At 36.7% G+C, this 22,547-nt stretch overlaps 1 protein-coding gene and 3 non-coding genes across 4 annotated transcripts in view; all 4 read left to right on the top strand.

The window, feature by feature from the left end:
- The window catches only part of LOC149084851 (regulating synaptic membrane exocytosis protein 2-like), a 229,740-nt gene that overhangs the window by 77,123 nt on the left and 130,070 nt on the right, over positions 1-22,547 (top strand). Inside the window, exon 12 of the mRNA XM_089232581.1 lies at positions 8,861-9,007. Within this exon, the coding sequence (XP_089088707.1) occupies positions 8,861-9,007 (147 nt within the window). The remainder of the gene's footprint in view (positions 1-8,860; positions 9,008-22,547) is intronic.
- TRNAS-GGA (transfer RNA serine (anticodon GGA)) lies at positions 5,693-5,766 on the top strand. The gene has a single exon. It is a non-coding gene; the product is annotated as a tRNA-Ser (tRNA).
- On the top strand, positions 5,969-6,042 carry TRNAS-GGA (transfer RNA serine (anticodon GGA)). The gene has a single exon. It is a non-coding gene; the product is annotated as a tRNA-Ser (tRNA).
- On the top strand, positions 6,521-6,594 carry TRNAS-GGA (transfer RNA serine (anticodon GGA)). Its single transcript has one exon. It is a non-coding gene; the product is annotated as a tRNA-Ser (tRNA).

Raw genomic sequence — 22,547 nt, 5'->3', positions numbered from 1 at the left:
TAGGTATGGACACAAAGAAATTTAGGACCACATCTCCTACACATGGTTACTTTGCCGTCTACTCCAAAAAACATTATATTTTCTTTGCAACCTACGTTGCTTGGTAACAATCCTTTTTCAGGGGAAAATGTGAGGTATGATGTCATAATTTTGCTACTGTGGGTAAAAGTTCAACTAGAAGTCTCCACAGTTGTAATGTATGATTTGTTAAGAGACTAAAGAACAATAAGAGACTAAAGAACAATAAGAGACTAAAGAACAATAAGAGACTAAAGAACAATAAGAGACATAATAATATATGCAGCTTGATTTTCTGAAAATGACGGTTCCACATAAAATGTGTCACCATTTTTAGCCGATCAGCAATGGACGGCCATGAAACTCGAAGTTTAAACTAAGCACACACACGATCAAACTAGGCAAGGCAGGCAATGGAAGTAACTTAATTCAGCTTTTAATTTAACATTTAACTAAAAGTCATGGACCAGCCGGAACAAACTATTGAAGTACAAACAAACTGAAAAATGTGTGAAACAACAAATCAACTATTTTAGAGAACATTTGACACACGTGCATTACATGACACAAATTGCAAAACAAGCTGTGATGTCAGATCATCTTCATCTGCATATCCACCGCAAACTACACTGGCATATGTGCTGTAAATGTAAAAATAACTAAAGAAAAAAAATGTTTCTGCAAAATTCTACACGAATTTCAGGGGCTGACTAAATTCCCAAAAGTAACAAAATTCACTTACATTTAAAATGAAAACGTATCCAGCAATGTTTTATATTTAACTTAGTTTTTAAGTTTCTTTCAGGTGCTTAATATTATTGTTGATAAATGATATTATCTGTTGCCCAGAATTATTATTAATAATCAAATCTGAGGTAAAAAATTGAAATCAAAGTTTGTATTCTTGAAGAAGTTTGCCTGTCTTGCAGTCTAATGTAAAAGCTTTCGAACTTAAACTATCCATTCCATTGTTTGTGAGAGAAGACAGCTTAACAATTTGGTTTTTAATGTATGCTCTTTCAACAGATTTTTTCCTTCATTTCCTTAAATGCTTGGCTGTTTCTGACGTAAGACTTTGTCTGCAATATTATGAAAGAAATACCTATTAGTTTTTTATTTCCTGGTTCTGTTGATATTCAATTTTGCTGTCTGTAATTTCTATTATATCTGAGAGAAAAATGATATTGAACAAAAAAAAGGTAAAAAAACATTTTGCCAACAGGAATCATCTCTTCCCTACCCCATTCTTGAATGTTATCTCTTTATAAAAAAAGAGCATAAAAAGAACACAAGCTTGGCGCTTTTCACGCTTTTTAAGATGTTCCATGTTCAGAATGTCACCATTCTTCTGATCTGGCAAATATTGCCAAGTAAAAAAAAATCTTCATAAACTATGTTTGGAGTTTTTGTAGGGAGAATAATGGAAAAAGAAAATATATATCATATACCAACTGTGAAAAAGTTTCTGGACTGGAGCTGTAAAGCAAAACTCTAGTTGCTCCTCAGTACTTGTCAGTAAATTTTTCTACAACTCATAAAATTCTTTATGTAGTTGTTACTTCTCAACTACTCAGTTTCTGTCTTACTTCTCAGTTTCTATGTAGTCTCAACTTCTTATCTCCTTAGTACTTGTTGGTAAATTTTTCTGCAACTCGTACAAGTACTAAAGCCATAGAATAGGTCAAACTGATCCAATAAGTTCTGTTCCATGTCATCACTCACACACACCCACATGAGCAAAAACATTGTTCATAACTAATTCCCTTCAGTGGCAAGTTGTTTTCTTGTAAATAGGTTAAAGAGTTCGGAGCATAGGACAAATGCCAGGACTTTTATTCCTATCAAAATATGATGACTACTAAATTTTATGTTCCAAAACCATTGAGACAGATATGCGACCCGGGCCTGACTTTGACTCGATAGGACACTTCAGCAAATACAGTACATTTCTCGTCTTGGCCACGGTAGGGATTGGACTTGTTCTTATCATGCTCCGCTAGCCGACCAATAGCTGTGGTTATATTCGAAACTGTTGCTGAAGGATTATCTGTGATGTCAGTGCGTCATTTTGCATTTTTCTTCATTCTCGTGAATTTTATTTAGTATGTTCATTTTTTGGATCAAACACTGCAGTGTTTTCTTTATTTTTCTAGATTGTGAGTTTATTCTCTTTAGTTTGATTTTGTCACTGGATTTTTAGGACTTCCATTGCTGGATTTAAATTAATAAAAATTTGAGTAAAATATATACTATTATAAATTTGGGAGACCAAAACTTTTACATTTGCTTTCTTACATGATCTTACAAGACTTATCCTGTGCTAAGGTCTCTTCCATCCCATTTTATGTAAATTTTGAGAACACCAGTGTATATTATAAAGAGAGTTATTTAGAACTTTACTTCTTTTCTACCAAAAAAAGAAACTATTATATTTAAAGGCAAAACATTTGAGGGTGAAATTTTTACACAAAGTTCTTTCTGACATTTGCATAATTTTCCTGTTTACTGTAACAGCTTGTGCAATAGTTTATTTTGGAGATTAAAAAATGCTGTTTTACAGGCTGCATAGTTTATCTGACATTGCTCTCTTGAACGTTTCCTACATTGCCCTCCTGAATGTGTAGTAGTATATTTTCAACATTTTCATTTTGCGATTAAGAGGAAGCAAAACACTTTGTATTCAAATTTCAGATTTAAATGCTTTAATCTTCTAACATAACAACATAGTTCATTTTGTGTGCATCGCCCCTCCCAGTCAATCACAATATATTAATTACATAGCAGTGAAGTCACTAATGTGCTATACCACATCCAATATTCAAAATTTCTGAAAAGGATATATAAACATTTAATTCCCGCATACGACCGTATACTTTATATTCAGTAAAGACCCAAAATTTTCCAACAATCTGGATTTTCAGGACTCAGACCAGAAACATCTTGTACATCTTAATACTTTTTAGGGGTGTGTTCCATTCTTTATAGACGTATATATTTCTTTCTCGTGATTTAGTGTTTAGAATTTTATTTTACTTAATTTTTTCATACAGTCTTTTACGTATATTTTGCATTGTAATGTAATTTATGTTATTTTAATTTCCTCTTAACGTTTATCATATAGGAAAGGGATAGGCGTGTTGATATACGTAAAATCATGTTTGAAGGCTAGAGAGTGTAACGTGCAGAGAAGTGATATTGAAATGATATGGGTTGAGCTTGAAAACAAAAGACGTCATAAACTTATTATTGGGGTTTGTTACAATCCACCGAATAGGGATCCAAACTACATCCCCAAACTTCATGACGAAATTTCTTACATGTGTAAGCGTAAGAGGGTTGTAATACTAGGAGATTTCAATTACCCGGGTATAGATTGGGAGAATCTTTTGGCTAGAGATGAATATGAAAGGGACTTTCTTAAGTTGTTGCTCGATAATTTTTTGCATCAGGATGTATCAGAAGCCACTAGGGGTACTGCTATTTTGGATTTAGTTTTCACTAGTTCCAAGGATCTTGTTGAACATATTTCAGTGGGGGAAGAATTTTCTTCCAGTGATCATCGTGTCATCAGTTTTCTCTAAGTTTTCTTAGGGTAAGGTTGATAACAAAAGAGACTGGTTCCTTGTTTTCGGAGTACTAACTTTGATGTTTTGAGAGGCAGGTTAGCAGAAGTTTTCAAAGATCGGTTGGAATCGGGTGCTAAGTCAATGGGAAAAATTTAGTATAAAGCTATCTTCTGTTTTGCACGACATCATTCCCTTTGTTCGAAAAAAGCGTGTTTGTACCTCGTGCCCGCTATTGTTGACGGATAACGTGCATAACTTTTATCTTGAAAATAAAAGAGCATACAGTGAGTATAAAAGTGGATGAGGTGACCTGTCATTGTTTAGTAATAAAAGAAGGGCATTGAAGAAAAAAATGTTTCTAAATGCATTGTTGGCCATCTGGTTGGCATATGTCATTCACGAGCTATTAGTTGATTGTTGACGCCGTCCATGTACGGTGCCTTTCAACACATATATACGCTCCAAGGTTGAAATATTCTATCTGCTTCTATAGCTTAGATGATAGAGCACTCGTCCGGCAAGCGAGAGACTGGGGTTCGAGTCCCCATGGGGGCAGTGATGAATTTTCTTCCTTGTGATCTTCATCTCCACAAATAACCAGTCTTTCGATGAATCTTGTATCGATAGGGAGGTGCTCCAGACCCACTTTATCAGGATTGAAACATGGGCAAATGAATGGAGCATGAAGTTTAGCATTGACAAGTGCATGGTAGCTCATTTCGGTTCGAACAACCCACGTTTCTCTTATGAGTTGAATGATGTCACTATCATGGATGCAACTAGGGTCACGGTTGGGAATTCTCATTGACGAGCGACTTAGGTTTTCTGAACATTGTTCAGCGGTGGTAAAAAAGCGAATAGAATGGTCAGTTTTATTTTCAAAAAGGTGTCTTCATGTTCGCCTAAAATCATTCTTCTGCTTTTCCGAGGCTTAGTTCGTCCTGAACTGAAGTATGCTGTAAGGTTTTGGGAGACCATACCTACGTAGGGACATAGACTTGTTTGAAAGGTTGCAGAGAGGAGCTATGCGTGTCCTCGTTGGCATATTCGGCTGGAGTTATGAAGAGAAACTTCACTTTTTGAATATGTTCACATTGGATGAACGCAGAGCAGTTTGATATTGGTGATGTTGTCAATGATGATCTAATGCTGTCTCAACATTTAGAAATATCTGTTCTAAACTTCTAGCATTATTTAACATTTGTGGCATTGTGTCACCAACCTGAACCGTGAATGAAAATTGTCGCTGTTGTTCTGAAAAAGTGTTTGCAAGATCAGATGCATTTTGGATTACAAATATACAGAACCTTCATGAACATTTGAGAATTTCTCATGTTGATCATCTTTCTTGTCATTGCTTCATAAATCATTTTATGGTCAAAAAGATGTGAAATTGAGGAATAGAACAAAATACTGTGATGATACATTGAAACACATTTTTGTCAGGGAGTTAATGTTACAATAGGTACATTGTAAATGCTTTGTAAAGTCTATTACTGATTGGTATAATATTAAAATTGATATTTAATAAGGTTTGCTAATAATGGGCACTTTAGAAATAGTATGATGTGATTTACAAAAATTTAAGAAAAAGGTCTTTAATTTTCCAAAATTTTACCAAATAAAATTTATAAAAATTTGAGTAAAATATATACTATTATAAATTTGGGAGACCAAAACTTTTACATTTGCTTTCTTTTTCGTGCACTGAGTCATTACCGATGGATCTCTTTGAATTGCAGAGCAGAAGACTATACACAATTTGAAAGAGTATACAATCATAAAACCTATAATTAAATAAAATTGGTGGTTTAGAAAATAAGCTACTTTATAAAATCAAATTGCTAAAATGAAATCAAACCAATACTAATCGCACATTATAAAATTTTTATTTAATGAAATCAAGCCACTGCTTTTAAAAATCAAAAACATCTTTCAAATGAATTTTAAAAAATAACAAATTTTTTACTAGAAAAATTTAACACAAAAATTGAAAGAAAATTCAACCATGGTTTCATTTGCAAAGTTAGCTAGTTGTCTGGTCTGGCCGTCCATGTACGGTCCCTTTCAGTGTACACGAGCTCCAAGGAAAGATTGAGAGATTCTGTGCCTCTGTAGTCTAGTGGTCTAGGGCGTTCACCCGGAAAGTGAAAGGACGTGGGTTCAATTCCCTGCAGGGGCAGTTGAATTTTCTCTCTTTCCGAAATATATCTTTGCAACAGCCAGTTGTTAAAAACCTTCGTATGGCAGCAGAGAGTGATGTCATCCTTGTATAAGTCGCCATCTGGTGGCAACGTCAGCAGTTCTGAGCTTGGCCTGAGTCTGGTCCGGCCGTCCATGTACGGTCCCTTTCAGAGCTCCAAGGAAAGATTGAGAGATTCTGTGCCTCTGTAGTCTAGTGGTCTAGGGCGTTCACCCGGAAAGTGAAAGGACGTGGGTTCGATTCCCTGCAGGGGCAGTTGAATTTTCTCTCTTTCCGAAATATATCTTCGCAACAGCCAGTTGTTAAAAACCTTCGTATGGTAGCGGAGAGTCACGTAATCCTTGTATAAGTCGCCATCTGGTGGCAACGTCAGCAGTTGTGAGCTTGGCCTGAGTCTGGTCCTGCCGTCCATGTACGGTCCCTTTCAGAGCTCCAAGGAAAGATTGAGAGATTCTGTGCCTCTGTAGTCTAGTGGTCTAGGGCGTTCACCCGGAAAGTGAAAGGGCGTGGGTTCAATTCCCCGCAAGGGCAGTTGAATTTTCTCTCTTTCCGAAATATATCTTCGCAACAGCCAGTTGTTGAAAACCTTCGTATGGTAGCAGAGAGTCACGTCATCCTTGTATAAGTCGCCATCTGGTGGCAACGTCAGCAGTTGTGAGCTTGGCCTGAGTCTGGTCCTGCCGTCCATGTACGGTCCATTTCAGAACTCCAAGGAAAGATTGAGAGATTCTGTGCCTCTGTAGTCTAGTGGTCTAGGGCGTTCACCCGGAAAGTGAAAGGACGTGGGTTCGATTCCCTGCAGGGGCAGTTGAATTTTCTATCTTTCCGAAATATATCTTTGCAACAGCCAGTTGTTAAAAACCTTCATATAACCATATTAACCTTTGACTGATGACAAATCGAAGAAGACCAACAGCTAAACCTATGCCATCACCAGTTTTTGCCCACAAAGCTTTGCTTGTTCTTAGACAAATGTTGAAGCAAAAAGAAGGTTAACGGGGAATTTTATACAACTTCTTATTAGTTTTCAAATTATTTTGGAAAAATATTATTTTCTCTGCCAAATAGGCTAATCAAAGTCAAAAGCTCAAGGAAACATGAAATGTAAGAATAGTTTTTCCTTAGAACTTCATTTATACAAGCACTAATTGTGCACTGATATATGCTAATTTAATTAATCAGTTATAACTTATTAACACTAGTGTTTATTCATTAATCAAAATTTATATTTTTTCTATAGAATTTTATTTTGACAGTATATATTTTTGAATTTTTTTAGTTTTCAGCTTGCTGATTATAAAAGGCACTTAGTAAAATTAAAATAGGATAACGAAATAAATCATCAGGATAACAAGTACTGTATAACATTCTTGTGCATTGAAGTCACTCTATTCTAACTACTACTTCACCAAACACCAACTCCGGCCATATTAATGCATTGCAATTTACTGCCATTAATGACATGGGTTGGAATGAAAGAGCTATCTATCAGTAATTGCCTCAAGTTGATTAGGGAAAATGTTTTATCTATATCCTCCTATATGTAGACGAGCATCTTACCACCATGCCACTCTGGTGACACTCTATTCTAACTGGTCTGAGTCCTGAAAATCCAGATTATTGGAAAATTTTGGGTCTTTACTGAATATAAAGTATACGGTCGTATGCGGGAATTAAATGTTTATATATCCTTTTCAGAAATTTTGGATATTGGATGTGGTATAGCACATTAGTGACTTCACTGCTATGTAATTAATATATTGTGATTGACTGGGAGGGGCGATGCACACAAAATGAACTATGTTGTTATGTTAGAAGATTAAAGCATTTAAATCTGAAATTTGAACACAAAGTGTTTTGCTTCCTCTTAATCGCAAAATGAAAATGTTAAAAATATACTACTACACATTCAGGAGGGCAATGTAGGAAACGTTCAAGAGAGCAATGTCAGATAAACTATGCAGCCTGTAAAACAGCATTTTTTAATCTCCAAAATAAACTATTGCACAAGCTGTTACAGTAAACAGGAAAATTATGCAAACGTCAGAAAGAACTTTGTGTAAAAATTTCACCCTCAAATGTTTTGCCTTTAAATATAATAGTTTCTTTTTTTGGTAGAAAAGAAGTAAAGTTCTAAATAACTCTCTTTATAATATACACTGGTGTTCTCAAAATTTACATAAAATGGGATGGAAGAGACCTTAGCACAGGATAAGTCTTGTGTTAGTGTCCTGGTGCTCACTTCATGTTGCACAAAATAAATGTGAAGTAAGTATATTTTCTTTAATTTCTCCAAATATGCTGAACCAAAACTTGAAAATATGAGACCAAATAATAATGTAATACCACTGATTTCAAATACATAATTGTACTCATGCAACATGGGTAGCCTTGCAACAACAGTAAATGTAGAAGTTAGTTCTTTTGTTCATACACATTGCTAGTAATCACAGAGTGTGTTGTAAAATTTTGCTAAATCTCATAAGCAGTGTTTGAGAATGAGTAACTATGATAAATGTTGAAATGAGGTGGAAAATTGGTAGTAGGAGGGCAACCCTGAGATCAGGTGTTGCAAGAGACTTTGTCTCGATGAGGTTTGACTATAGTTAAATTTACTAAAATGAGTGTTTGAAATACTGGTAATAATAGCAGTGCAAAAATCTTAAATCAAATATCTCGTTAGCTATATTGTTGAAGTACATGAAAATAAAAGTAAACAAATATTTCAGATATTTAGTGGCTGGTTGACTGATGGATAAGAAACGCATATGCACAATATAAACAAAAATACCTTGATATAACAAAGGTTTAATTAAAATTAATTTTGATTATCAAGTACCCAAATCAAAATAAATTTGGGTAAATTAAAGTTTTGCACTATTACTTAAAAAAAATTATTTTTCTAAAAAATTTGTATTTTGGATTTTGTTACAAGTTAGAAATAACTCTGTAAAAGAACTAGCTAATTTAAAATAAAAATACAATTTACAAGTAACTTTTTGTAGATTCAATAATAATAAGATAGATATAAATTATTATAATAAGTAATAAAATATTTTTATTCCTTATATAGATTATCCAAGTATTATTGCTGATACAAATAGTAATGTAAGCTCCCTTGGAAGCAATTCAACTCTAATTGGTGATGAAATCAACTCATTAGGTGATAGGAGATCAAGAAGAGATCTATGGCCTGAAAGCCCAGAACAATTCAGCTCAAGTAATGTTTCAGTTATGTAGTTTTGAAATACACTTGTAAATGAACACAAAAGTAAATTGAAAAATGCACCACCACTAAGGACTTTATTTTATTTCCCCATTCTCATGTTCAGCTATATCAGAGGTGTCCGTGGGATTTTTCTGTGGATTTTTTTGGGTCCCATTGATAGAATAAAAACTATTTCCATTTACACTTAAAATACAAGCTATAGCTGATGGAGAACACTGTAGAGCCCAGCTTATCATTCCAATCTAAATGAAACGATCATAACTATTTCTCTTGCTTTGTGTAAATTTTGAAACATTAGCTGTGCAGCAGTTTATGTTTGAGGGTTTATACCCCTGGCTTACAGATTACATAAGTTGTGGTGTGTGTCATTTGAGACCTCCAGCATTATTAGACAAAAAATTCTGGTATACCTTGCAATTCTTAGTGGCAGGTCAAACTATTATGTATAGTATAACTTGTTTAAGATGGACATTGTATGAGATGCAAACCTGTCTTGAACAAAATCAACTTATGATTCTGTTCAAGACTCATACTAGGGGATTTCAATTACCGAGGTATTGATTGGGAGAACCTTTCATCTAGAGATCAGTATGAAAGAGACTTTCTTAAGTTGGTGCTCGAAAATTTTTTGTATCAGCATGTATCAGAAGCCACTAGAGGTACTGCTATTTTAGATTTAGTTCTTACTAGTTCTGAGGATCTTGTTGAACATGTTTCGGTGGGGGAAGAGTTTTCTTCCAGTGATCATTGTATCGTCAGATTTCACTGTGACTTTTCCTCAGGTAAGGTTGATAACAAAAGACTGGTTCCTTGTTTTCGGAGAACTAACTTTGATGTCTTGAGAAGAAGGTTAGCGGAGGTTTTCAAAGACCGGTTGGAATCAGTAGGGGTGGTAAGTCAATGGGAAGAATTTAGTACGAAGCTGTCCTCTGTTTTGCACGACGTCATACCCTTTATTCGAAAAAAGCATGTTTGTACATCGCACCCTCTATGGTTCACAGATAGCGTGCGGAACCTTTATCTTGAAAAGAAAATGGCATTCAGAGAGTATAAAAGTGGACGAGGTGACCTATCATTGTTTACTGATAAAAGAAGACTGTTGAAGAAAGCGATAAGGGATAGTAAAAAAGAAGTTGAATCTAGGTTGGCAGATAACATTGGCTCTGACCCAAAATCATTTTTTCGATACGTCAATAATGGATGTAAGGGGACAGTTGGCCTCCTCTTGATAGGAGGCTCTAGGTTAGAGAGCAATGTAGCCATGTGTAGGGCTTTAAAGGACTTTTTCGTGTCAGTTTTTAATGGAGATAATGATATTCGATATACGGATGTTGCATGGGGTAATAAAACCCTCAACGATATTCAAGTGGAAGACGTGGAGGTCCTGAATATTCTAAAAAATGTATGTGCAAGCAAGGCACCAGGACCAGATGATATCTATCCCAGGGTCATCAGGGAATGTGCTAATGAATTGTTGGGGGCCACAGATATACAGGAGTAGTGTTGCTGAGGGTATTGTCCCAAGGTAATGGAAACTTGCTAATGTTGTTGTGATATTTAAGAAGGGTAGCAGAGAAGCTGTGTCCAATTATCGTCCAGTGAGTTTGACGAGCTCTCTCTCTAAAATTTTGGAAATTATCATCAAAAGGCAGTTTTTGAGGTGGATAGATGTGAATAATGTATTGTCGGATAATCAGCATGGATTCAGGAAGGGGAAGTCATGTGTAACTAACCTCCTTTGCTTCTATGATCATGTGACTAAGGCTTTGGGTAAGAGCAAAAATGTAGATGATGTTTACCTTGATTTCCAGAAGGCATTCGATCGGGTCCAACATGGTAAACTCTTGAAGCGTTTACACGAGATTGGAATTGGGGGCAACTTGCTGAATTGGATAGAATCGTGGTTAAGAGAAAGGTCGCAACAAGTTATGGTGAACAGGGAATTCTCTGATTGGACAGGCGTCACTAGTGAAGTTCCTCAAGGAAGTGTCCTGGGCCCCATACTTTTTTCACTTTTTATCAATATACTCAATCAGGGTATCGATGAGATTATTATAAGCAAATTCGCAGATGATGTGAAACTAATGGGGGTAGTTGGAAATCAAAGCGATAGGGAGGTATTTAGAAAAGTCCTCTTCACTTACAAGAATACAAGATTCATCGAAAGACTGGTTATTTGTGGAGATGAAGATTACAAGGAAGAAAATTCATCACTGCCCCCACGGGGACTTGAACCCTGGTCTCTCGCTTGCCGGACTAGTGCTCTACCATCTAAGCTATAGAAGCAGATAGAATATTTCAACCTTGGAGTGTATATATGTGTTGAAAGGCACCGTACATGGACGGCGTCAACAATCAACTAATAGCTCGTGAATGACATACGCCAACCAGATGGCCAACAATGCATTAGAAAAAATGGACAGGCGTCACAAGTGGAGTTCCTCAAGGAAGTGTCCTTGGCCCCATACTTTTTTCATTTTTTATCGATAAACTTGATCACGGTATCGATGGGATTACTAGCAAATTCGCAGATGATGTGAAGCTAATGAGGGTAATCGGGAATCAAAGCGATAGGGAGTTGCTCCAGACTTAACTTAAACAGGATTGTAGCATGGGAAAATGAATGGAGCATGACGTTTAGCGTTGATAAGTGCATAGTCGCCCATTTTGGTTCGAACAACCCACGGTTCTTTACGAGTTGAATGGTGTCACTATCCCGGATGCAACTTGGGTCACCGATTTGGGAATTCTCATTAACGAGCGGCTTAAGTTTTCTGAACATTGTTCAGTGGTGGTCAAAAAAGTGAATAGAATGCTTGGTCTCATTTTCTAAAAGGTCTCTTCGCGTTCTCCTAAAGTCACTCTTCCGCTTTTTTGAGGCTTAATTTGTCCTGTACTGGAGTATGTTATAAGGTTTTGGAGGCCATACTTACAGAGGGAGAAAGACTTGGTTGAAGGGGTGCAGAGAAGAACTATGCATGTCCTTATTGGCACACAGGGCTTGAGTTATGAAGAGAGACTTCATTTTTTGAATATGTTTACATTGGATGAACGCAGGTGTCGAGGAGATATGATCGAAGTGTTCAAAATTTTCAATGGGATGGATAGGATGGACCATGAACTTTTGGTACACTGCCAATTGACTGCTTTTACAAGGGGACACTAGTATTGATTGGTGAGGGACAATGCAAGGCTATGGTGTCGCAGGGAATTTTTGTCAATAGAATCCGGGATTACACTATAAAAGTTTTGTAAAAGCTCTTTGTTAAAATTTGAAAAATTCCTCCAATAAGATCACCGGTTGCATTTGTTCGAATGTAACCAATCAAGCTTATTCGTTGTATTTTGAAGTTTTGATAAAACTTTTATAGCGTAATCTCGGCTTAAGGCCAGTACTACACTAGAAAAATTAGATAAATTCCATTTTATAAAACTCAAAAAAGTCCAACCAATTGAGCTCATAGGTTACATTCAAGGAAATGCAACCAATAAGCTTATTGGTTAAAATTTTCAAGTTTTTTAAAAGGACTTTTAGAAAACTTTTATAGTGTAATACCAGCCTAAATGAAAGAGCTCTTTAATAAAATTTAAAAAATTCCACCAATAAGTCACTGGTTGCATTTGCTTGAATGTAACCAATGTGCTTATTGATTGAATTTTTCAAGTTTTATAAAAGATCTTTTATTTTATTATTTATTTTTTTTATTTTATTATTTTATATAAAAGTTGTATTCTTTAGCCAAAACAGCAATTTTTTCCCCTTGCACGTTGTCTTCAAAAAAAGTGAATCGGATTCAGGGAGACAAAGTTTCACGCTGTTTCTTCAAACTACCTGAATCTTTCTGCTAAGATGTTAATGATGGAATCTAGTGAGATTAGATATGTTTTCGTGATGAAGTTTCTCCGACTATTCGACACAACTTCAACTTTGGTGATCTCATGGAAAAGGTTTTTTTCGCATCCTGTATTTTTTGTACTCTAAAGGAATACAGCACTTTCTTGCTAATTCGGAAGCAGTTGATTCTAGAGTCTGAAACTGACTTTCATACTACACTAGTTTTCAAGAGAGAGATAGTTGATATCCAGAAAAAAGTCATAAATAATTACAGAATATACAGAAGTGCTGAAAAATCACATCCGCATAAAAATACATGAGCACACTAAACGAAAATTATTAAAATTTAAAGATTTATTTGAAGAAATAATTTCAGAACTGAAGAAATTTTTGAACTAATGAAACAAATAGTTCGTTAATCTTAATTGTGAATAAGTCTTCAATAATTTAGATGTCCTTTGTTTCATCCAGGGCCCCGGGCCACCTCAAGATACTTGGTCAGCCAAGTGAGCACACATATTGGTGCCACAGTGTGTAAGGGATGCTTGCAGGATGAATTCGGCCCCCGACGAATCAGACCTGCTTGCTCCATATTAGTTTCACCCCCGGGCGCGCTCCGGTTCAGACGTCTCTATCAACATACAACTTAAGAAGTCCTCGCTTAAGGCGTTTTTCCATTAAGTAGTCTTATTTTCAGAATCACGGTATTTTTCCCTATATCAAGATATCCTTCGTTTAAGAATTTTTTCTGCTCAATTAGTTTATATAAGAATGAATTCTGCACACTCAACGTAATGAGAATTGATGAATTCAATGTTGAAAGCATGATCGAGGTATAAATTCATGAACCCCAGCATCTCCTACGGCGATTTTTTGACGCAATACATTAGGTAACTTTATGCTACTGTTTGGGGAGGAAATCAAATCTGAACAAATCTATTGTCCGACAAATCTTGGGGACATGTAAAAATTTTAAATACTTGACTATAAGTGAATGCAGACTCCTCGAACGGGCGAATCATTGAAGTAGCATTTATAGTGAACGGGAGCGGGCGGCGATGTTCTACCTCCACCCTGCCACCTATGTCAATAATAATGTTTTTTTCCCTGAACAGGGAGGAGTGATCGTCTCCATACTCCTCCTTCGCTGCCTACATATGTATCCGGCGCTGGTACATAAAATATTGATTCGAGCATGGAAATTTTTAGAGATTTGTTCAGTCCTGGAGCAACCAGTTCCTGATGTTATTTCAACTACCATTTTCAAATACTCGATGGCAATAATGTCTTGCGCCAGAGTAAGATAACAAGTGATATATCTGCAGCTGTTTTTCCTAGGGGGGGGACTTGGGGGTCTAGTCCCCCCCCCCAAAATGTGAGAAGATGACCGAGAAAAGGGAAAAAATGGCAAAATATATTGTTCTATCACTTCGGTCCCCCCCCCCCCGAACGAAATTTCTGGCTATGCCCCAGTGTTTTTCTAATGCGTACATATACAGATTTTGCAAAATCACTGCTCCTGGTATACAGTATTAACATGACATCACTTCGAAGATCTCAAAAAGTATACAGTAGACTCTCACTGATCCAGCGCATATAAAACTAGGGTTATGATGAAGTACTGAAATCACCAGATTACCGGAAGGTAGTTGAAAAAAAAATTAAATGTGCTGCAAATTTCTGTGCATAGATACAAACAAGGCGCGATTTCCGCATGGGCAGATAGATTTGCCTCTGGGTATCAATTTTGGGTACCAGGAAGTTGAAACATATATTCATTGACTAATGAAACATCTTTGACCTAAGTTGCAAGAGTCCCATGATTTCTGCTTTCTGCATGGCTCCTCATATCAAAGTCGGCCCCTGGAGAAGCTGTAACAGGTTTTCCACTTCCAGACACTAAGGAAGTCAGCCCAAAAACGCCCCATTACTGGCCGGTCCAGACTAGTGCACAGCCGATTTATGGAGGCAACTGTATTACTTAATACTGTATAACGAAATATTAATAGTAGTAGTTTATATTGTATGAACACAAAGAAAAAATATGTATTCAAAAATGTACTCACCAATCGAATATTAAGGAAAAGAAAATATCTAGAAAAAATATTGACCACTTGATGAAAAAATAATTTAGTACTCCACTTAGGGTATGAAGATATCAATATTGAAGTGGTAGAGAAGAGCGATGGTACTATAAAATGAACACAAGTTTCTGGAAGAAGTTATAAGCTTTGCAAGACAACCATAGTCCATATATAATTCTAAGCCCTCTTTTTTCCTTACTCAAAAACTTGCTTTTATCAAGTGTATGCGTAATTCTGTCTATCTTTTATTGTATGTACACAGTCATTAAGTACATATGGGGAAAAGGTGAAGGCTATGGGGAAAAGAGATGAAGGCATCAGTCATTTTCTTGGAATAATTTCTGCCATATATACTATATTGTGTTCTCTGAAGCTGCTCATTCCCTTGGGAAAAATGATGCCATTTTGACACCAGACCATGCAGACCTGCAGAGGTGTAAAAGAATTATCTACTGATTCTGTCGGTGGATCCAACGTTCAACACACAGTTGTCATTTACTATCTCATTGTAATCATTTAAAGGCGCACAACAACTTGAGGAACTTCCAGGCCTTGGAGCTCTTTTACTTGGGGACCCACCCATGGGCCAGCGTCTAAAGTGGAGTGGGCAGATCTAATGTATATGTGTGTATATGAATTGACATCATCATCATCATCGTGCCCCCCCCCCCAGCAATAATGGCTTTGCCCCCCCCCAGACTTCCAAGTCTATTTCCGCCTATGGACCCACCTTCCATTTCCTGGAACAAACCCTGTCATTGTGTTTGACCTCGAATGTTTCATCTCAAGAGCACCGAATTTCCCCCTCACTGACCCATACATAAGCTAACTCTGACTCATTACTGGTTTCCAATAGGTCAATGCACTGCACCTTATCCTTCCAGTGCATGCCTGTGAAAAGCTATGGGAGCTCACACTAACTACAAAAGAAGCCTAAACCCACCCCTCCCCCTCTAAGCATGTATTAACCCTCAGTAAAATCACCATAGAATGACAGTAAAAAATTCAGAAATTGTTTTTTTGTCGCAACTTTTGAAAACTTCATTAGTCATTTTTAGGAAGATAGGCGCCAATGTTGGCAGAATTTTGATTAGGGGTGCACTCCCCCTGCTCCCCTCCCTGGCTACGCCACTGATTATAACCAGAATATTCAACTGGACAAAGAAACATATTTAATAGAGATTTAAACACTTAAAATGGGAGACAACATTTGTTGCTGTTCAGACTTGAGCAGCTATGTTTTTGTAATGTTGCCAAAACTCTGAATCTAAATACTTGACTAATAATGCGTTGCCAGATACCAAAAAACAGAAATAAATAAATCAATTGTTTCTCCATTAACCTAATATTCTGACACTTTTCGTTGTTAGTAAAACAAACAATTCTGTTACAAGTCCCCCTTTAGCTGACAATGCCACTAATCTTGGCTTGTGCAGTGGCTTCATCATCATATCGGCCAACTGATTCTCTTGTAGAGACCTATTAAGCTGCAATCACTTTTTCACAACTGAAGAAATGTTTAATGCTCATGTCCTTTGCACTGCGATGGAATTCTGGATTTTGTGCAAGTCTTATAGCTGCATTATTATCAATTTGGAGCACTGGAACTTCTTTAAGCTGTAGAACTGCTTTGTACATCATTTGCAACAAAATTGTTTCTTTACAGCATTCATTTGCTGCAACAATTTCTGCTTCAGTGGTCGATGTTACTCAAGGGCGTAGCCAGGGGGGGGGACTTGGGGGTCTGGTCCCCCCCCCCGAAATGTGAGAAAATGACCGAAAAAAGGGAAAAAGATGGCCAAATCCATTGTTCTGTCACTTTGGTCCCCCCCCGAAATGAAAGTGGTCCCCCCCCCCGAACGAAATTTCTGGCTACGCCCCTGATGTTACTACCATAGATTGTCATTGACTGAGCCATGAGATAGCTCCACCAGCATACAAGATTACTCCTGTAGTTGAGTGACCAGTGATTTCACATCCTCCAAAGTCAGCATCACTATAGTATTCCAATACTCTGGGACTATAGTTACATCTGTAGATAACACCTTTACTTGTGGAACTTGCAATGTATCTGAGAACACATTTGGCTTTCACCCAATTTTCTTTTGAAGGATTCTCTAGCTTGCGTGATAAAATCCCTACACTGTATGCTAGGTCGGGTCTGGTGCCTGCCATAAGATACATGATACCTGCAACTATTTCTCTGTAAGGAAATTATTCATCTGCTTGTGATTCAAGACCATTTTCTTTTAACGGCTCTTCAAAATAGGTGTATGAACTGGTCTACAATTTCCCATACCAAACCTCTTCAGCGCTTTCTTTGCATATGCTTGTTGGCTAATTTTGATGTTTCCATTGGAAAAATTTTCAATTTTCAATCCTAGGAAGTATGTTACTGGTTTAATGGCAACTTTAAATTTCATTTTGAACCGTTTACTGAAATCTTCAGCTTCTTGCTGATCAGTTGCTGTGACTAGGTCATCATCAACATATAAAGCTACAAGTAATTTTCTGTTGTTATTATTTCTGATGTACAAAACAGGATCAGCTTCACTTGCTTTGAATCCCAGTTTCAACAAAAAATCAAATCTCCAAAACACTTGTTCCTACATGAGGAGCTTGCTTAAGTCCATAAAGACTGCGCTTGAGTCTACACACATTGTTTGTCCCATCATTACAACCTCCAGGTTGCTGCATATAGATGGATTCTTCAAGATTGCCATATAAAAACGATATAGAGACATCAAATTGAGTCAAATGCAGTTCTCACTTGCTGCAATACTGATTATCAAGCATATTGTTCCTAACTTGGTTAATGGACTGAAGGTTTGATTGTAATTAATACCATGACGTTGACTGAACCCTTTGATTACACAAGTCTTGCTTTCTACTTGTCAGCACTACCATCTGGGTTCTTCTTGATACGATACACCCACTTACAAGATATAGCTTTCGATCCTTTAGGTAATTTGCTGTAGAATCCATGTATAATTTTCTCTTAAGGAATTCATTTCAGAGTCGTCTATGGCTTTCTTCCAAAATGTACAATTGATTGCATCTTGATAAGTTTCTGGATCATTTGCATCAGCCAACATAATGTAGTCTTCAAACCTTTCAAGCTTTTTCAACTCATTTCTGTTTTTGAGCTGTCTGACAATTTTTTAAGCCTCCTCATCTTCATTTTCATACAGCTATTTTCCCTTATTCTTCATCATGGGTATACTTTACTTCATTTGAAACTTCATCTTGATTATTTCTTTCTATTGGAAGTGTCACTGTATTTTCAATCTGTAAGGGCTTGTCTTGAAATGCCAGATCATGATAGCAAATTACTGCCTGCCTTTCTTTGATATAGATGCAACATCTTTCATCTCCATCGTATCCAATAAGACAACCCTTTATTGCAGGGCCGCAACTAGGGGGAGCAGGTGGGTCTCATGCCCAGGTGCTGGACTAGAGGGGGCGAAAATTTCATTTTGTAACCTCTACAAATGTAATCTTGCATATAAGCAACATATGTGGAAGCTTGGTTTCTTGTTTACTTTCTAAACTTTTGTTAAGCTCATTCCACAAATTCTTCAATTTGGATAATTTTGCTGCCATATCCTCAGTTTATGATCACTCAAACTGGAAGAACTCTAAACAAATGTTGTACAATTGATTTTCAGATGTGGCTTCAAATAGCTTGTGTAGCTCTAGTCATATATCCCTAACACAGTCAGATCTCATTATTTTCTGTAACGTGTCCTTTGTCATATAATTTGTTAGAACCATCATAGCACAGTTATTTGCTTTATTATAGTCCTTCAAGTCAATCTTGTATTGACTTACAACAGGCTGATGATCCATCTAATAGCTTCTCTGGCAATTGCATTTTCCCAATGACTACATCTAAGGCCTCACCATGGAAACTTAATGCAAATTTTATCCTATATTTCCATAGTGTCCAGTCTCCTTTGCCACTCAATAGCTTGACTTGAATTTTGCCATCTTCCATCCTTAGGAACTTCACTTGTAGGCTTCTTAACTGGAGTTAGGCTTAGGAATTCATTGTTTACTCACACACACAACAAAGACAGCATGAAGAGACCCATAACCTCTTATTATTTTGGATCTGTTGACATATCCTTCTTACTAATTATGTGTGTGTAAATAATTATAACCAGAATATTCAATTGAACTAAGACACATATTTAATAGAGATTTAAACACTTAAAATGAGAGACATCTGTTGCTGTTCAGACTTGAGCAGCCATGTTTTTTGTACTGTTTCCAAAACTCTGAAACTAAATACTTGACTAATAATGTGTTGCCAGATACCAAAAACAGAAATAAGTAAATCAGTTGTTTGACCATTTTAAAATAATATTCTAGCACAACTAAGCAATCTTTTTCAAAGCATTGCTTATCATGGGCCTAAGTGTTTGCACAGCTGTGCTTTGCAAAAATATTCCTGCTCATGCAATATTCATCATTGCTGCATATGGTAGTATCTTGCTATATGTTTATAGTAAGCAGAGGGAACAACAGATTAGCACACAACAATAAAAATTTTGAGAGAGCCATGGGAAAATGATCGAGTGGGCGTTAATTTGTAAATCTCTGGATGCACTGCATGTCAGAATGATGTTGTTGCTGCATAGCTGTTTGAGGTGGATGCAGCCATATATTCATACTTGTTAGTTTTTCTTCTTTATTATCGAGTCAGGATTTTCCATCAGTTGTCCTTTCTCAGTCTTTGTGCTTTTCTTGTTGACATCCATAACAAATTTAATCCATAACTTCTTTTTATTCTGTAATTTCTAACAAGTTTTTGTGTATTCCATTATATGAAAAGTTTGACAAAAACTGTCTAGTCATATTTGCCTATTTCCATTTACAGTATTTTTTATATGCATAAATGTTGTCAGTCTTTAAACGTTTTTTTATATTTTGATTCTAATATATGTACATTAATCCTCCTTAACGAAACCCCTGAACTTTTCTCCATCTCCTAACCCATCTAGTCTGTTATTACCACAAAATTTGTTAATCACAACAGTACCCAATTGTCTGGGGAAAATATATTGTAAAAATTTTGTATGGTTTTTTTCTACTCAAAATAAAGTGTTCCAAACTCTGCCATGAAGCTGTGCTGAAAAAATCTCAGCAACAGGATAAGTCCAGTAGCAAAGTTCTGGCATTCGTTCATTCATTCTTTAAATTTTAAACTTATGTGTGGTGTACATATACACGTATACCTTTTTTTCTAAAAAACGAGATTAATTAGAACATTCAATAAAGTCACAACTAAAATTAGAAAGCCTAATTTTACAGTATGTCTGTAATTTGCTGCTTCCCGTCTTCTCGGAGATTCTCACTCGGTGTATCAGTATTAAAAAATTTGCATAAATATAGATTGAGTGTTCTCTAAAATAGTTGGTGCTTTAAGCACCAGTCTGTGGGGATTCTTTGCCAGTCCGCAAAACATTTTGGCAATTCATGTAGTGAATTCGTGATTTCAGATTTACTAAATAAAATGTTGTCTGTATTGGTTTTTATTCAGACTGGTCAGCAGATGTAGAAAGGTTGAAGGAAGACCACTGCTCTACATGGTTAAAAATGTTTTTAAATAGTTTTTTTCTAAGACATGGCCCCCACATGGAGGGGGGGCTGACAGGGTTCCAGCCCTGGGGACCGGGAGTCAGGTCCGTGGTAAGGTCTTTTTGATTTTTTTTTCTTTCAGATATATCCCATAGGAAAATAGACAGGACTCTTTAATATCAGTCATATCAGTTTGTACTCGTATTGATGGCAAGGCCGTCTTAAGAGCATCACAGGTCCCAGGGCCTAGTGGTTTTCCTGAGGCCCTACCTAACAAATTCTAGAAAATTTCAACCGGATCTCAGTTTTGCGAGGCCCCCTCAACTCCTGAGACCCCGGGTGTGCCCATGCATTAAGACGGCACTGACAGACGGATATCTTAAAATACATACCTTCTATTCTCATTGAAATTTTTTTTAACAATACACATGTACAAGTGAATGAAACCCCCCCCCCAAAAAAAAAATGGAAACAAAGAAAAGAACAACATACAAGGGGGTCTGGCTCTCGGCTGGCAGTCGTTCTCCTAGGAAAGAAGAAAAGACATTGTGATGGTCATGGCTACTGACGTTAAGGACACCAGCATTTTGTGTGTGTCCTCAGGGCTACAGAGTGACCCCTGCTGTTTCAGTTCGTAGAAGGCCATAATGTCTGGATGGAATGAAAATTGGCATAAACAGATGTTGCATTCCACAGTGAAATTGCCTCTAGGTGCCGATAAAGCACATAAACCCCCCCCCTATAGTGAACTAATAGTGTGAAAAAAAGACAAAAAAATGACAAGAATAGTCCAGGCCCCAGGTCTGAAGCTCAGCTAGCCCCACTCTCGTGAACAGGTTATGATACTGAGACAGCTTTGCTGCAAGCTTTTGTACACAATACAGTGGATCCCGCTTAGTGCGACTTATTTTCCTCTCTCTGGTACCACGTCTTATTACTAATACTCATCGAAATTTCTCGTTTAAAGCATTTTCTCGCAAAAAGTATTGTACGAAATGGCTGTAATGACGTGTGTACTGAATCACGTGATTTCGCTCACGGCCCCTCTAGTAACCCCCTCCCTCTCCCAGTCCGAACAAATCAAGGGCGTTTTTTCCTTGCTTCTGAAAAAAAAAGGCTACATTCTGCATCAGCCTTTTTTATTCGCTGTACTGTCTTGAGGACACATCTCCCCTCAAAACTTCTATTCACAGACAACATTTTGTTGGATCGGTTGAACAGAAAAATATTACGGTTCACGTACAGTTGTGTGTTCAAAATCTTTTAGTAAAATAGTTGAACGAGTTTGCGTACATAAAGGATTAATTTTTTTCCCACGTGGATGAATCCTACGGTTCTAGCCCAAAAGAATGGTAAGCAAAGCTTAAAATGTGAATTTTTGTTAAATTTTTATTTTGAGCATTAAGAGTTAACTATAATAAATCTATGTCCAAAGAGTTTGGCCCTGTCCCGAGGCCAGTTGCGATGTTGAATTATGTTTCATAAAGTTTAAAACGCTTATTTTTAATAGGTCATATATCTACAAATTACAGAGTAACCTCGTTTATACGCACTCAGTTATATGACTTTTACGTTTATATGATGTTTAGCTTTGGTCGCAATTGGTTCCTATGCATTTTAATGTTAAAATAATTCATTCATTTATTTAACGTAAAACCTCAATTATTCGATGTTTTCACTTCGACTCTCAAACTCAGAAACTTTGAAAAAAAAAGTCATTTATAACCATCAAATGCGCACAAAAATTTTGTATGCCGTGAAAACGCATTGCTGTATCAGTTCTTCTTGCATATTGTCACCGCAAAAGACATAAATTTTAGGGTGATTGCCGACATATACAAAAATTGTGAGTGAGATGGCTGATGAGCATTTAGAGTGGACACTTAGGTGATTTGTTTATTGCTTTTTTCTGAGAATACGCAGATGAGGCGAGTCCAGAAGAAATGGGTTTCAATTGTTTTGACAGCCATATATGTCCTTTCAGAATTTTTCTCCCAATGTTTTTAATGTTATCCTGAGAGGGTGACAG

Source organism: Pholcus phalangioides, unplaced genomic scaffold (assembly GCF_987345545.1).
Source record: "Pholcus phalangioides strain wild (caught in Gottingen) unplaced genomic scaffold, Ppha-v1.0 ptg000007l_1, whole genome shotgun sequence".
NCBI classification, from domain to species: domain Eukaryota; kingdom Metazoa; phylum Arthropoda; class Arachnida; order Araneae; family Pholcidae; genus Pholcus; species Pholcus phalangioides.
This window is presented reverse-complemented; position numbering and strand designations above follow the sequence as displayed.